At 41.1% G+C, this 17760-nt stretch overlaps 1 protein-coding gene across 1 annotated transcript in view; it reads right to left on the reverse strand.

Moving 5' to 3' along the window:
• Positions 1-17760, reverse strand: part of PARVA (parvin alpha) — a 411197-nt gene that overhangs the window by 60498 nt on the left and 332939 nt on the right. The window contains exons 9-10 of the mRNA XM_069623635.1: positions 12927-12988; positions 1896-1964 (exon numbers count right to left, since the gene is read on the reverse strand). Coding sequence (XP_069479736.1) covers positions 1896-1964; positions 12927-12988 — 131 coding nt within the window. The remainder of the gene's footprint in view (positions 1-1895; positions 1965-12926; positions 12989-17760) is intronic.

A 17760-nucleotide genomic window follows, 5' to 3' on the forward strand; every position in this document is an offset into this window, starting at 1 on the left:
GACACAGGAGTGTTTGTCGCCTTTTCCTATAGCTTGTGGCATATAACAAAGATGTGCGTTTAGCTCTTCTGCTTTGTAATTTATACATTATGTTAAACATGTTTCAAAATGTACATATTAGAGAGTACAAATCTCTGAAACTATAAGATGGGCCTTTTATGTTGACAGCCAATGCTCTCCAGCTGCTCAAACTAGCGGGACTGTCTTTATCTTTGGAATATACTTCAGCGGTCAGCCATTTGAGCTAATGGTAAAGGAAAAACACAAGCTTTCATGACATCCTGTTCATCAGTTAGGGATATGTAACTCATGCTATGCTGCAAACTGTTGAAAATCATTTCATATGGTGCCTTTAGGGAATTTTTGAGTTGGCTGTAGAAGATCCTATAAGTGCTGATCCAGTAATCCATTGGGCTAGAATTGGAACATCATCTGTAAGAAGAATTATCATGCAGGGTGTTTACAAAGTGGTATAAGGCAAACAAATCCCATGGTTAATGAATTTAAAGACTTGTTTGTATAGCATACAATCGGAAGGTTGGTTAAATGTGCGGGAGCTGCTACCAAGCAATGATACATTTCTTCCAGGTTGTGAAATGAGTGCTTGTTTAAGATTACTCAAAGAAAGTAGGGCATATGGGAAAGTCTCTGTAAGATCATACATGTTTCAATCCCCAGTCTTTAATGCATCAAAATGCTTAACATGGTATATTAGACTACAACATCGAAACTGAGAATGAATTCCTCTCGCTACTATTAAAGGGAGGTGGGAACAACCCCATTCATAGAATGCTGATGTCATTTATTTCCAGAGATCCTAGAAACCATAATGCATGTTTGTTATTTTGCCCGTCTAATACTTCAGTCAGAAAAGAAAAATACCATTACTAAATAGCAGAAACTTTCGACAATGTTGTATGGCAACATTGTTGCTTTGATCAGCCTTGGAGGAGATTGCGGCCTGTGCTTTCTATCCCTTTGTTAGTAAAGCTTGGGGAATCAGGCTAATGGGCATAGGTGTCTCTTGAATAGCCATTGGGTTGTCCATTTTTATTGTTACAAAACGATTTTAACAAATACTGGGTTGCTGTATCACAGATTGAAAATGTACATTTATTCATATTTCTAAACACGTAATCATGTGATGTGTTTGCTCCCATAAAGGTATTGGAACAATCACAAAATACATTTCTGACTGACTGAAATACTAGGATGTATGTGCAATTGTGGATGTGATATAGACACTGAGGACAGAAGATAAGATCATTAAAACGATTGTTCTGTAAACATTGTATTACATTTATTAATTGAAGAGTTCTACTCTTATGGAACCTTTTCATGAATGAAACTCAATTGCATCATTGATGTTTTTAGTTGAGCCTCTATGTTGTCATTACAAATTGAGAGGACTTACAAGAATTTAGAACTTTTGCAGGGGCGGGATGACTTAAGAAGCTTGGCGTAGCCAACTTAGAATAAAAGCAAAATGGGTTCTAACATCTGTAATAGATTTTTCAAATGTACCCAAATACAATTATCACCATATCACATATTTGTATCTTGGTCATTCTTTAAAAGGGTGCTTCTATGATATGACATTCTGCTGTTGAAATGCGATTGGTTACCTTTAAGAAACAAACGTGTTGCTAAAAACATTTAAATAAAAGAATTATAAAAAACACATTTCAAACGCATTACTGAAGATATTTACACAATATTATAAGAACAATTAAAATTTGTTTCTCACAGTTAATTTAGGAAATTACTGATTTCTTCATAAAAACAATCTTTGAACTTGCTAAGAACCAAGCTATCAGTGTTTCTTCACCACTAACCCCACCATTTAACAACATTAGTATCAACGTCAATGTATTCTATCATGCTAGCAATCATACCTGGGTTTCCAATTCGGTCACTTCCAAATTCAGTTTATTTAGATGTTTATTCACGAATGTAATCAGGGTCTGAAAATCCAAAAAACAAAACATCTTTAATAAGAGTTACTCTATCATCAAATGTATATTCTTTTTCAATTAAACAGTTGGTTTTCCCCAATAATCAGGACATCTTAGGTGTTAATGCGCCCTAAGTGCACTGCGTGCATCTCACCACGCCCACAAATATCTGTGTGATCACAGTTGTTGATGATACCAAATATTTTGTTCATATCCTTCAAGATTCTGAAGTTGAATGAGACCTCGATAAAGGAACATAAATGAAGATTTCATGGCATAAACAGAAATAAAAAATGTGCACATGTAGTGAAAGGTATGGGCAACGTAGTCACCCATTTCAGTGAAAAATTAGGTAATGCAGAGATAGAAAAAAAGTCCAAAACTCAGTGGTCCTACTGGTAGAAGTGCATGATGCATACAGACAGAATGCCCCGTCGGAGTGCCAGAGTACAAATTCATTGAATGAGATTCAGATTTACTAGAAAGAGGGTCCCTTCCAAGAGGATAACACGGCTAAAGAACACTGTTCATGTGGATTAGCTTTGCAAGCTCCAAAAACCAATGGGTAATCTAGATAGACACCGGTCTCCACTAAATGACACTTGAAGGTTGTATCACCCAATGTACAGGAAGCATAATAATAATAATAATAATAATAATAATAATAATAATTTAGCATTTATATAGCGCTACGAACCCTCAGGTATCTGAGCGCTGCTTATTATTACCCACGGTGTGTGGTGCTCATATATAATGCTGTAGTGCAATATCCAACAGGAAAATGTCATCCTTCTGCTTTCATGTTGAGACCATGTGGAGGTATTTTCACATGTGCAAGCAGGCCAGACTGATACAAATATTTTGCCACATTAATGCAGCAAGTGCACATGAAATTGAAGAAAAACTCTACATAACTCAATACCTTAATATTCAAGGAATGGCTCCTCCTTAAAACCTAGGTCCACACACCCGGCACTCCCCACCATACCTGAGACTCTTATCTGCTCCCCACTGTATTCCCCCCATACTGCCAATGCCCACTCTCTCCTGTTCGCTACCCACTCCTTTTTTCTCTGCATCCCTCGCTGTGTTCTTCCCCCTATGATTGTAAAGCGCTCCGTTGCTTCCCAAAGCTTGGTCTGCACTCTATAAATACCCTAATAATAATAATAATAGATTCTGCAGATGGTAGAATTTTACAAAGTTGATCTGTACATGGAAATCTCTAACACTGGCAGGTTCCTGAAGAATTGAGTCATGGGGATTTGCCGGTGGCATGGAAGGAGCATTCCCGATTGAAATACTGATTCACAAAGGGATTAATTTGTGGATGTGAGGTGCTGCCAATTCAGCACCATATCCTAGCATGCGAAGTGCCAAGCGTAAAGGTGGAATAAAGAAGAATCTATGAAATCATATCAGAAATGGGGATACAGTATGAACTGAAAACCTCCATGTCATGCCACAGTGCAAAATTAACTGAAATGTCCAAGCAAGAAGGAGGGGCTTTGAAAGGCATTGAATCAATAGAACTTTCGTTGAACAATAAAGAATCAGAAATAACTGAGCAAGACGTCCAATTCAACCGGGATGCTTGGATGGCCAGCACAAACGTGCCTGCAGTTTGCACAGCAGGTGACAATGACATAACGGCGGTGGCCAGCTATAGCAAGTCATTTTTATCACTCTAAATTGAGGCTGTGCTAAATGAATGGCCAGCTCAGAAGCCATTAAAAACTCAAAATGGTCCTGCAAAGTAAAGCACACATACACATTAGAATAATTGTAATTATTTTAACCAAATGGGAACTTGAACCATTTTAGGTGTTTCCAGGTGCCACAAAGCAAAAGAGGGAGGGGGAACATGGGAGATAAACAACAATAACGGTCCTACTAGGCCTTGTGACATTCGGATCGTACAAGTGCAGTAATACATAGTGCTAGAAGGGTGAGGGGAGTGGGGAGGGATAGGGGAGGCCCAGGGGCTAGGCAAGTGCTGGGGGGGAACTCTAGGGGACAAGCGCCAGGAGTGCCAGAGGAGGGCCCCCCTCTAAGTACAAGGCTGAGGGGTGTACCAAGATGGGAGGCCCACCACCCCCACCAGGCTAGTTGGGGAAAGTGGTCCATAGGGTAATGCTGGTAAAGACTGGTGAAGTAGGGCCCTGGTGCCATGTAAGACTCATAAGGAACCAGGCCCCCAGTCGCAGAGGCAGAAGGGGACATTAGCAATGGAGGGCAAGAGGGAAGAAAGTAGAGAAGAGAAGGGTCTTGAGATGACTACAGAATTTAAGGAGGTCTGGCTCAAGTCTGAGAGGGGCAGGGAGGCCATTCCAGAGGAAGGCACCTGCCGAAGAGAGAGATCTACACCCCACTCTCTGCTTGAAAAAAAGTCTGATCTGCAGAGAGTTCGGAGCTCGAGGACCGAAGCGCTCTCGCAGGGAGGTATTTAAGGAGAGAGAGTTGGATGTTTGCAAAGTATATACCAGACCTTGGGGGAACACTTTGCTAAAAAAGCCATCCACTGGGTCTCCTCAGTCCAGGGAACATGACATTGAATTGCACATGACATTAACACCTGTTATTACAGTACTTTAAAGTTCATGGGATATAGTATTGATCTTCATTTTTTTATTATTTCATGTGACAGAGAAGATGGGTATCTGAGGCCAGAAACTGCAAATTGCATCACACCTGCCCTAAGAGAAATGGCTTATCCCAGACACGTGGATTTTTGTTAATTAAGACCTGCCATATACATAAAACCATACAAGCCAACCGGTCTACTTATTTGGCACCCAAACTTTGAATGCCAGGTGATTTAACAACAGGTCTCAGGAGTGGGGATCAATTCCAACTTGAAGGTCCCATGTTCAGAAGAAGCTGCACAACTAAACGCTCGTCCTGTGATGGTCCGGCCATCTGTTGGACACAGCTGTCTTTAAATTTCCAGCAAACAACTCAAATCCTCCCCTTCAGAAATTCCTGAAGACACAGATGTGCAGATGGTCCTTGTTAAGTTAATTACTTCAAAGCTGGGTCGTTCTTTCCACTGTACTTTAGGTTAGATCATACTGTTATTTTCAGTGATATTTGCTTGTTGCATTAGCATGCTTGTAATGGTTTATGTGTTTGTGAGTATTGCAGGGTTTTCAAGCAATGAGAACGTACAACACAACTGCCATCCAACAATGTCTTATTGGAATTCACAAGATCAGATGTTGAATTGGATGACTGCCTAGAGGATTGTTCTCTGGGTAATGCCACATTTTTGCAGCCTCTTCCCCTTGCAAAGGTTACTGTTTGCTGTTTTTAGGTTTCAGGGCACACTTGACACCCACTGTTGGTAGTGCATCTGCCTAGTAAGCCTTGCCCTAGGAAATGGCACACTTAACTATCGCTGTACTATGACAACTGCTAGGAAAACAGACTATAGTCCCAGCGCAATGCAGTGTTGCACTTTCCATTTTTGCCCTCTGGTAACAGCAGCTTAATCTCTGGAAATTAGCTATACATAGTGAAACAAACTATAGAATTCAAAAGTAGATAAGAGTATGAAAATCCTCTATGCTTCTGTTCCATATTTCTGCACTCAAAATGTAAATATATATACCAGACCTTGGGGGAACACTTTGCTAAAAAAGCCATCCACTGGGTCTCCTCAGTCAAGGGAACATTATATTTAATTGCACATGACATTAACACTTGTTATTACAGTACTTTAAAGTTCATGGGATATAGTATTGATCTTCATTTTTTTATTATTTCATGTGACAGAGAAGATGGGTATCTGAGGCCAGAAACTGCAAATTGCATCACACCTGCCCTAAGAGAAATGGCTTATCCCAGACACGTGGATTTTTGTTAATTAAGACCTGCCATATACATAAAACCATACAAGGCAACCGGTCTACTTATTTGGCACCCAAACCTTGAATGCCAGGTGATTTAACAAGAGGTCTCAGGAGTGGGGATCAATTCCAACTTGAAGGTCCCATGTTCAGAAGAAGCTGCACAACTAAACGCTCGTCCTGTGATGGTCCGGCCATCTGTTAGACACAGCTGCCTTTAAATTTCCAGCAAACAACTCAAATCCTCCCCTTCAGAAATTCCTGAAGACACAGATGTGCAGATGGTCCTTGTTAAGTTAATTACTTCAAAGCTGGGTCGTTCTTTCAACTGTACTTTAGGTTAGATCATACTGTTATTTTTAGTGATATTTGCTTGTTGCATTAGCATGCTTGTAATGGTTTATGTGTTTGTGAGTATTGCAGGGTTTTCAAGCAATGAGAACATACAACACAACTGCCATCCAACAATGTCTTATTGGAATTCACAAGATCAGATGTTGAATCTGATGACTGCCTAGAGGATTGTTCTCTGGGTAATGCCACATTTTTGCAGCCTCTTCCCCTTGCAAAGGGTACTGTTTGCTGTTTTTAGGTTTCAGGGCACACTTGACACCCACTGTTGGTAGTGCATCTGCCTAGTAAGCCTTGCCCTAGGAAATGGCACACTTAACTATCGCTGGACTATGACAACTGCTAGGAAAACAGACTATAGTCCCAGCGCAATGCAGTGTTGCACTTTCCATTTTTGCCCTCTGGTAACAGCAGCTTAATCTCTGGAAATGAGCTATACATAGTGAAACAAACTATAGAATTCAAAAGTAGATAAGAGTATGAAAATCCTCTATGCTTCTGTTCCATATTTTTGCACTCAAAATGTAAATAAAAATCTTTTTTTGTATTGTGCTTCATGCGGACTCTAGTCTCGAACCTTGCTGTAGTCTTGCTTGCAAGACCAAAGTGTTGCACCTCAGCTATCCTTCCCAGACTCATCTTGACATTAACCCACATGGCCAGTGAATTGACAGTGAGGAATTGTATGGTACTCAAAACATAGGTTTTGGGCTACATTGACTCATTGGACAGAATTTCACCAAAACCAAGCTGCATTTGCGCAGGAACAGCAACATGGTTGTGCTGGCTCCTGTGAGCACCATGGCCTTAAAACTGCGTTTCGCAGCAACAAATAAATGGCTGCACCATCTCGCCGAGCACAGATTGGGCAGGATGGAACAAGGGAACACACCGAAGGAGCGTGCCAGTGTGCTGATATATACAAATGGAATAGTGTGGAAAAGCAGCGTTGCTTTGCCGCAAGCCCAAAATCTTCATTAAAAAGGAAACTTTTTCACCTTTATTTCCATCTGTTCTTCTTTAAACCACAGAGATTAATAAGGCCCTGCCATCCCCAGGATATCTCATGGTGCTTCAGCAAAACCAGGGATGATTTCTGAATGACAGGCACTGTCAAAGCAACTCTGAGAAAAATCACCAAGGAACTCCACTTTTACCCGCACAGGAAAATACATTCATTTCTTCACATAAAGTATCAAAGCTCAGTAGTTCAAAGAGATTTCAGCTATCAAGGCCATGTCAGTTTCAAGGTATCTGTGCTTCAAACAAAACTCCTGCATTCAAGAAAATAACTATGGCTGCAAGACAGTGTGGGAATCTGATGAAGATGCAAAACCGAATTTAAAATGAAATGCCTGCTTTTGACCGCACGTGTATAAAAATGTGCTTTGCAAACTAAAAAGGAGAAAAATGCCTGTTTAAAAGTAAACTGTTGAATGAAAGCTTGCCTTATTTAGCAATGTGAAGGGGCTTTGTTGCTGTTGATAATACACACATGAGCTATTTTATTCCACAGGTTTGTTTTAATTCAGGACCCAAAATAAGAAAATAAAGGTTTTAAACCACCTGGTCTGGAGTTTGCAAGCTCTAAATAAAAACTGGTTATTCCAGTTGGCAGAGCCAAGTCTTCCCCCATAGGAAGGGAACCGCCATAAAAACTCTCAGCAGGGACTAACATCCCAATGATAATTACTAGGTTGGAAAGAATATAGTCTGGGCTGAAACCTCTGACAATAGAACTCCCAGTACAAGAAAGTGTGAAGTGGGAAAGGGGCAATAAACCTTCAATCAAGCTATAATCCCCACCTTGCTCTGGAGGCAATGACAGATGGTGGCAGCTGTAGAGAAAAAAATGGTCCAGTGACAGACAAAGGATTGCCATTTGCTTCTAGAGACCATTTCATAAATAAACGTTAAAGACTTTTATCTCTGCAGCAAGACTTTGTAAAAATGCAAAAATGTTACAGTTTAAATTTGATTTTATGGGCTTTCATTGAAGACAGGGTAGAATTCACTGACACCTTGGGAATAGAAATGGCAAAGTATTGCGGATTACAAGAAAAGCATCCCTTATGATCATCCACACATGTGTATAAAGTTATGGAATTTTAGGCCGAATCTTTCATACTCAAAATTACTAAAAAGTATTAAACGGACCAAACAATGTCTCACAGATTGCAGGATTGGACTGCTATGCTCTACATAAAATATGTGACCGGATTATGTCATTTATTAAGGTGCTGCAAATGTACAAATGTGTACATTCTGTTATGACTGATTTTTGGCAAAAAGGTCTTTTTACTGCATAAAATGCAACCTCCTAAACTGAGTCACATATTAGGGGAGGCAGCCAAGATTGATTGTCCAATCCAGTTGATTAGAAGCGTGCTTAGCTAAGCCGGCCCAGCAATATAGTATATGATGTCACCATGCTCTATATAAAGAGTCCCTGACAAGACTCTACCCACGCACTCTTCCTGACCTGCTCCATCCAGATTTCAGATCCCACTACAAGGCCAAAGCATTGCTGACCCTACTCCAGATCCCACTGCAAAACCCAAGCATAGCTGATTCCTACTCTAGCAAGATTATTGACCCAGAAAAATCCACTAAATCCCAAATAACCAATGGGGAAAGCTGTGGTTCCTTTTGCATCCTGAAATCAGACTGGTTTGCTGCCCACTAACTGCATGCCCGCTGCAATCCTGCCATCCAGCTGACCTTTAGTATCCAGGGACCAGAATTGCCATTCCGCTGTCCTTGCCATCCGGTGACCAGAACGGCCCAGCTGTTTTCTTTTGCCAGGCGTGCAGCCGTGTGGTGACCAGAATTTGTTGACGGTCCAAAAATCCCAAAACTAAAAGTGGACTGTGAGTATAGTCCCTACCCCATAGAAACCCATAACTTATCTTGTCTTGCCTTTGTCCTTATCCCACTCTCTAAGCCATCCTATCCTTATCCTGATAACTTGCTAAAAACTGTTAGAAATATCTGTGCACCCTGCCCGTGACTTTCTAAAGTGCTAGCGCCATCTCTTTTCAATTTTGTCTTGTATAATCCTAAACCATTAGTCCTATTTTGAGTGATTGGACTGGTTTCCGCCAGGGTTGGGCGCTGGGGTGACGGGGTTGAATTTGCGAATCAACCTTGGATCTTACTGTGTCCATCTTTGGTGGTCTAGTCTGAATACTCTAGTTTAGAGTAAAACTGTTCTTGTCACAACTGATTTCCTTTCCTATTTCATGGCTTCATTTTGCTCAAAGCGCACTTTTTTATATCTTGCATAACCCATCCAGTTTCATAGCTGGAGACCTATTTTCAACTCTAGAATGTCCCGGTGGTATATATCTATCCCCCAACCCAAAAACTGCACTCCAAAACCGTTTGGGTAATTTAAAACGGGAATGGAAAAGAAATGCAACGTGTACACGTGTCATTTGGCTGCAATCTGTTCTAAAATTTCCACTCATTTTCGAATTGTATACCTTTTGCTGATCCATTGCCTTGTGATTGCCAGTGATACAACTACATGCTATTGTGATAAAACATATGTATATTATAATTTAACCACACATTAATTAATTATTTGACATTTCCGAGTGCTATTTTAGGCCTTTGTTAAGGGGTTAAAGTCTATTTGTGCCTCTTATTCTGTGCGGAAAGGTCGGAAATTTATTATGTTTTCTGCCTATTAATCTTGGTTAGCTGCTGTGTCTTTCTATGCATTCAGAATTGAGTATTTGTGGGTTGAGGGAACATTGCAGGGGGAAATCCTAACTTGGTGCTATCTTTCCTAAATCAAAAAGGGCTCTTATTCCCTGGTGTTTGTATATGTTGCACAAGACGGTTAAACCAAGTGCATTACTTAAATTCTCATTGTAATTATCACCCCATTGGTGATTGCTGCCCCATATTAAACATTGTATGATTTCTTTTGAATTTTAAAATAAATAAATATTGCATGTCACCAACCAGCCTGGTTCATGGTCCATTGTGACCCGGGTATTTGAAAAGGGGGTGTGATATGAGTGGGGTACCATCTTAAAATGAATCTGCATAAAATAAGGAGAAAAGCATCTCAGTTATGCGCTACATACTAGGCTGAGACCAAAGTGTGTGTCGCCTGATTGAAATCTTTAACAAACTGGACCCTACGCTGACAGGATGTTTGGCGAGTGGAGGAGGTATTTTTGCTGGCCAAACAAACATACCTAGTCAAACTGAAAAATTGAACGTGGAACAGGACCTCTCAAATATGTTGGCTCTTTCAGGAGGAGAAATGACCGACTTCCTGAATTTCAGACTACATTTCCTGCATAAAAAGTCTACAGAGTATTCAGTTACAAAATATTTTTGTATTTTACTAACAAAATAATGTAATCTGTACCATTGGGAGATCCAAAGTTGTGGAAATTAAAAAGGAATGTGCTGACACTCATGTCGTTTATGTAATTTATGTTACACAATTGCATTTAAAGAAAAGGTATTCTAAATCTATGCCACTAAAATAGTGACAGAGCAGAGATGTTTTGACTTTTAACATTTGTATGCTGTTTAAAGATAATCAGTAATAACCTTGATCGTAAACCAATGATCCTATTAGTCTACAACTGACAATAACCAGAAACATTGTAGAGTATACTTTTTACCCGCCACATCAGGTACATTTTTACTACTATTTTGTTTTTTTAGCAGATCGATCTACAAATATTGCCTATCTTCACAAAACTCCTACAGATGGCAGATGCACTACCAACAGTGGGTGCCAAAAGGTTTATTCCTTCTAGGTTGAGTATATGTGGAAGAGGGGATTGGAACGTGAAATGGCTGGTAGGCACATGCACCATCATTCCAAATGCAGTTTGTCTTGCATGCTCACGATTTCTCACTCTGCATTGTGCTGCCAGACCACTGAGGATACCCACGCAGGGTGCAAAAAGCAAGAGGAGATCTATGAAAGAAGGGTCTCAAAAGGGTGGGACCTGGCTCCATCTATGGCCAACAAAACCCACACATTACCATGCCAAGCACAAATTCTCGGAATGTTTATCATCAACATCAAATTATGAAGGGAGCAGGACTGCTTAAAAAAAACACATAGCTCCAAGTAGTGTGGTTGAACAGCAATAGGCACAATTCCATCCACACAGGAAAATATGATACATGGAAATGTAAAGGGAATACTCCGAAACGTTCCATTGCCTATGCCTGACTTGGGTCTGCCCACCTAAATGAAGTCCAAGGGAAGGCAATTGTGAGGCCTATAGGCTTAGAGAGACGCTTAGCATGGTAGCCAGTACAAGAAGCACAACATCAGTCCAAGACATTTAGTTCAAAGAGCTTGGCTAAGAAACATGGCAGCAGCCCAACACCCCCGTCTTCAATAATCCCCTGAGCCTATATAGTGCCAGAGCCCATAATGAAAGGCAGAAGAAAAGTCCCATCCCAAATATAAATCGGGAATGCCAAAGCTATGGTGTTTTGTCCAAATCGAGCCTTGTACATCAATAAAAGCATGGAAAATGTACGACGATATGTCAACTAATAGAAGACGAGAGACAAGTCATGATAAGAAATGTTCCAAAATGCACAGGCTGTGATCCGGTCCCATTGGACGCTTTACAAGGCAAAACCTTATGCGGGTTAAAGGATACTTGCCCTTATGGCGATACCACTCTGTGACTTGAGAAGAATAAAGAGGATGTACGTAGGTAAATGAGAACCAAAAAATTATGGCATTCACCATGGCCTATGACTATGCAATCTCCCCGATATTTCGCGCAGCAGAAAACTGAGAAGAAATAACCCAAGCATAACAATCATACTGGATTTTCACCTCAACCAAACTAAGTAAAAAACAAACGAGAATTCAAGCTCTGTTTGCCTTAATCCCAATTTAACTGGACCATCGTGTATTCCATGAAAGCACAACCACCACCCAGGGATTCCATTTGCTGGTCCACCCGACACGAGCATGTCCATATTTCAGAGTGCCCAGAAACCGAACCTTCTACACCATACACAAGCTCTGTCCGTCCCTTGACATTAGACGTTCTCTTCATCCTATGGAGCACATTCATGGATTGTTTTCAGGGAGCTTCACACTATATAGAATTTTCACCTTTCATTTGTTAGGAAAAGTGTACCTCATGCACTAAAGGTGAGGTGGCTGAAGCATGCTAAATGAAAACTGGAAAACAGCCTGCGAAATAATGAGGAATCCACACTCCAAATTTGTCATGCGATTTATTCACATTTTCGGAGAAATGAAGAATTCAGAATGCATCTTGTGACCAATTTGAGAGGAGTGGAGAATAATTCTTTGGTTATCTTTTACTTGGTGAGTTGCATGAGGCAAACGTCACTTCCTGCCTCACTCCGGTAGGAATCTTTTCCTAGGTCTCTAGAGGCACTCTTGGCATAAAGCAATAGAATGTACATTGAATTGTCAAGTGCACCGAAGCCACCAGTCAGAAGTGATATCAGGTCAGAATCCTACACCAAAGGACAAGGTATACAGACATAACAGCCCCAACCCCAGTGTACCCTTGACAACATAAGCATCTGCTGAGAAAGAGAGCCATTAAAATCAAGAAGCTTCCATGCAAATGAGCAGGTAAGAAGCACTATTTCCAATAGGGAAATAATGGTTGGCCAACTTTTGTGCATCCTAAAGACAAACCACTGGAAAGGACAACATGCCTGCCCCCATTAGTTAGCTCTACATTTCCTTCATGCTATAGTTTTGTTCACATGTAAAATATATGCCAACCTTTTTCACAACGTTCAATTTGTCCGGTGCATGATCAAACAAGGTATCAAATGCATCACGCTCTGTAAAAAAAGAAGATTTGTTTTTATCATTTGCATTGTTTCGAACTCGCAGAAATGTGCAATACATAAACAAACGAAATATATTCATTTCAGATTACTTAAAAAGCCACACAACCATCAAATGTTACGTTATATGGCATTCTCGTATATCGCCCTTCATAAAAGCGCCTTCTACGAGGGGTACTCAAAACACTTAGAACCTGTTCCTTTATTTTGATTGCTATGAATTCATTCTGCAAACACCTAATTTTATCAAAAAATGTATTTCTGTGTGTATTGATATCAAAAACTATCAAGACAACTCATAAAAACATACGCTCGTTTCATTTAAGAAAACATCAAAAACACATGCATTTCAGTAGTGCTGGGGGTTGGTAGACAAAGCGAGTTAAGTGAAAAGATCAACTGGTTAGTTGTTAGAACACCACTTCTAAAATTGTGCAGGTACAGATTTTCTCTGCGATTACACAACCCTCATTTTGTCCCAATCTCTCCATTTCATTCAAATCCAATCCCTGGACCAAACGGGGGGCAGATGCACAAGAACTACCCTTCTAGTTCTGTCAAGTTCTTGTGGATACCTTAAACCACTGGTCAAATGATCACTTCAGGCAAAAAAGCAAAATAATATGTCGACACAATTGTGTTTCGGCCCTAGAGAGAGGAAGGGAGAGAAAGAGGGAGAAAGAAGGAAAGAGATTTCCAACACCAAAAGGGGCTGCTAGACCCAGGTAGCCAGTTGGAGGAAATTATATAAAGGTGAAGCCTGTGAACGCCTTAGCAAACTGGTAAACAAGAGCAGAAAATAGTGTTTGGTTCTGTAAGAATTTCAGAAACCAACAGCCTAGCCAACGGGAGAGAAACTAGAAAGTGAGAGGTGAACACATCGACAACGCTCTGGAAACAAGTAGGAATGATCGGGAGTAAACTGAGGGGAAGAATGAAGAGATGGGAGGGTTCTGGGGAATGGTCTGAAGCAGTCACAGTCAAAGCCAAACACATTGGATAGCTATGGGGGAATGAAGTCCAGTACCCATTCATGTATATCAAATGGGAAGAACAAAATGTAAGCTGAGGAGCAGAAGGCTAATAAAGAAGTAGGAGGACAAGACCTCAGAGGAACCAGGTGAATTATCATTTCCAGGTAAAACTAAACTTTTGAGAGTAATTTATCTAAGTTGGGACATGCAGGTCAACGCCTAGAGCAGATGACATAGAAGAGACTTGGATATTCAGTGCATTCTACGAAACAAAGTTTCATATGATAACCCAGGCCAAGCATGACAAGTATTTCAAGAGATGTGATGCATGCTAGGACATGCAGTCCAATACCCATTGGCATTAACATAAATTACACATTCAATGCATGCTGGGAAAATAAGCACCCTAAGCCCACCCAAGTCCAATAATAGTTAAAAGAGAGAGAGAGAATGTTTATGCATGTTGTTAAATTAAGTGTAATACTGAAATCAAGGCCTGAGCGAAACTGCATTCAAGCCTAAGCATTGACAGAACGAATTGAGATATGTAATATCTAACAACGTCTGTTCAAATTATAGGAATTATCGAAGTGATACATGATGTAAAACTAAGTTAATTCCAAAGTCTAAGAATCGGTGAGAGTGTAAAGTATAATGCATGCACTAAAATAAAGTCCAAACAAAGCATAATAATCATTCAGCGAGCAATGTTAGATACAGAGAAAATGTTTCACGATTGTAATACAACTATAACAAACTTCGAAAGAGCAACGATTCAAGCATACTCTGATAAGAAGTGGAACATCTATTCAAGGTGTAGGGGAAACCGAGGGAGGGATTGAGGCACTGGATACATTTCATGGGTAAAGTGACGGAAAAACATGTGTAAAACATAAAGCTGATGGCTGGAAGGTTTAGAGTTAATCTTATCCTCTGGTGCAGTTCTAGGCAACCCTCCAAACCATCGCTCTTTAGCCTGTCAAACAAGTACAGAAAGGGGAACAACCATATGAAAATAAGGCAGTCCACCCCAAACTGATATGTTACATCTCTTCTGTACAAGACCACAAGCATCCCCAGACATGTTTAGGCCTCATTGGGCGTCATCGGTGAGTAGCAGCTTGAGTCTCTAGGCCCAGCAGACTCGGGACCCACATCTGGGCATACAGGTCCCACTCAGGGCGACTAAAGCAAAATAAAAGGTGATGGCTGGAAGCTTTCAAGGTAATCTTAAACCTCTGGCGCAGCTCTGGGCAACCTCCAAACCATCATTCTTTAGCTTGACAAGTCATTACAGAAAGGAGAAAGACTATATGCAAATCAAGTTTTGGTGCAACCCCAAAAGGGGCAGTCCAGCTATACTGCTAGGTCACATCGTTTCTGGTTTGTGCTGAACTTCCCCTTTTGGGGAGGGACCAAGCCTGATTGCATTTGGTCTTTCCTCTTCTGTAATGGCTCGGCAGGTGAAGAACAATGGTCTGGAGGGTTGCCCAGAGCAATGCCAGAGATTAAGATTCATTGTAAACATTCAAGCCATCAACTCTTGTGTTTAGATAAACATGTGTGCCACATTAGTGATAGACAAAGTGAAGTACAGCAAGTTGTAGCAAGTCTATGGCAATACTGAAAATGGAATTAAATAACTGGGTGACAGTCTATGACAGGATTGACTATAAGCAAAGGTTCGCAGTCATTGAAATAATGAGAACAAAGTGTAATAATGTATTGCATGTGCCCAAAGTATTGACATAGAAAGCTAACAATGTGTTACCTATCTACTGGATCTAAAGTCTGAGATCCTTGCTGGAGACAGTTTAGGACTGTGAGGGATTATGTGAATCTGCTGACACACACTTGAGAAGTCAAACTCCCAGTGTTGACCCAGGTCAGAGGATGACAAAAAGACAGAAAAGTAGAAGATTGTAGGAAGCTGAATATGACCTACAACAAAAGCAATGGGAGACTGACAGAGGCGCAGTTACCACTTGGATGTGTGAAAATACCTGAGGGTATTTCCCCAAGTAGATCTCGTTAAAACCTTATTCAGGTGGCCAAGGAAGAAGCAGCTCTCTCAATGTCCAAACATAGAGGTAGACAAACCGAGGCGGATCACCTGGATAAGGGAATCCAGGGTTATGCTCAGGGAAATGCCCCAGGTGAACGCAGTACTATACCAGAAAAAGGGACGAGGAAGACAAGGTCCCTGAGACTTTTTTGGCCAGTATCAATGCGACCTCCCTTCCATCCGATAAACTTCCTTTTTGATAATCCACCATCCGCTTCAGCTCTGGTGAATCCATTACACACCCTGTTGCATTCAGAAACCATCTTTCTCAGAATCCTTTTTTTCCTGTTCACTATCTGAATACTCCCAATCATTCTTCTTCCCGTCCCTCTGATTATTATTTCCTGCACTCCCAGCCTACTCAGGTAAAACACTACAGTTCCCACAATCCCCCTTGTTTATTTCACAGTCCCAGCTATTCCTGTTTGTCCCACAAACCCTACCAATCCCGTCCCTCTGATTGTCACTTTCCGAACTCCCAGTTGAAAGTGACCAACAATTACAGTTCCCACAAACCCTCCAAAACCCACCCTTCTGAAATCGCCCATCCCCTAGAACAAAGACTATAATTTCCTACAACACCTTTTCCCCATCCTACCACATAGGACATTCAAAACAACTGCCCCTGCTTTTCCGACACAAACACTTTCACACAAGAGAACGGACTAACACTAGAGCCGTTTACCTGACATGTCCCAATACAAGGGTCAGGCAAAGTCAGGCTAATTGATCAGAATCACACCCACACCTGACGGCCCTTTCCCTTCCTCAAAAGGATAAAAGGTGGAGCAAGAGAGCACAGTACGAGCAAGGCAAACCGCACGACGAGACAGCTATCCAGTCGCAGCAGTTCAAGAGGAGGGGAAAGGTAGCGAATAATGAGGGAGCGGAGGAAACTCCTGCTACCGTGGTACTGACCTTGACTCCAGTTACGAGGAAAGCCAGGCGGTTGATCACAACCAGTGAGTCGAGGGGAGAGCCGATAAGACCCAGGCTGTGGTGAATAAAAGTCGAAAATTGGCAAGTTGAACCAAGTTCAAAGAACTGTAAAAGTGTTAACGGGAAACAAGCTGCAGAGGGAACCGGCACCACGTGGGTGCTAACCGTTGATTCCCGTCTGAGTGAAACTACAGATACCAGAAGGCCGTAGGAGAGCCGCCAAGTTAGGTCAAACTGGTCATAGTGGTCATGCAGGAGGTCAAGCAAAATCCCTATACATTCAAAATACTTTGTCCTAAGAACTGTAGAGAAAGCAAGGGAAGTGAATCCCGTAAACATTGAAAGCAAATGTGAATGTGAAGTTGGCAAGAGTGAACCCGGAAGAGGGATGCTGACGAGAAGGGGACAAAGTCTAAAGTCCCAAGAAACAGTGTTTTGACAAAGGTGAACCCGGCCGAGTGATGTCCACTGGAGCTGTTTAAGCCGAGTGATGTCCACTGGAGCTGTTTAAAAAGACATTACGTTATTGAATATTTATATTAATTGCAAAAGTGCCTCACGTCCTTATTTAGCCCTCTTTCCCCAATCTCTCCCATCTTCTCGTGTTTGTCATGTGTTTGTCATGCGTTTGTCCTCCCCCATTTCAACATATAAGGATGCAGAATTGTTTCCACATTAAGTTGTGCATAAAATATGGCTATACTTCATTTTGGTTTAAGCAAGCCTTATTACAATCTTTCTATAGCCAATCAGTACTCTAGCTGAATCTTCTTAATTATTATATATAG

The sequence above is a fragment of the Ambystoma mexicanum genome, chromosome 11, assembly GCF_040938575.1.
Source record: "Ambystoma mexicanum isolate Mex_15411 chromosome 11, UKY_AmexF1_1, whole genome shotgun sequence".
NCBI lineage: Eukaryota > Metazoa > Chordata > Amphibia > Caudata > Ambystomatidae > Ambystoma > Ambystoma mexicanum.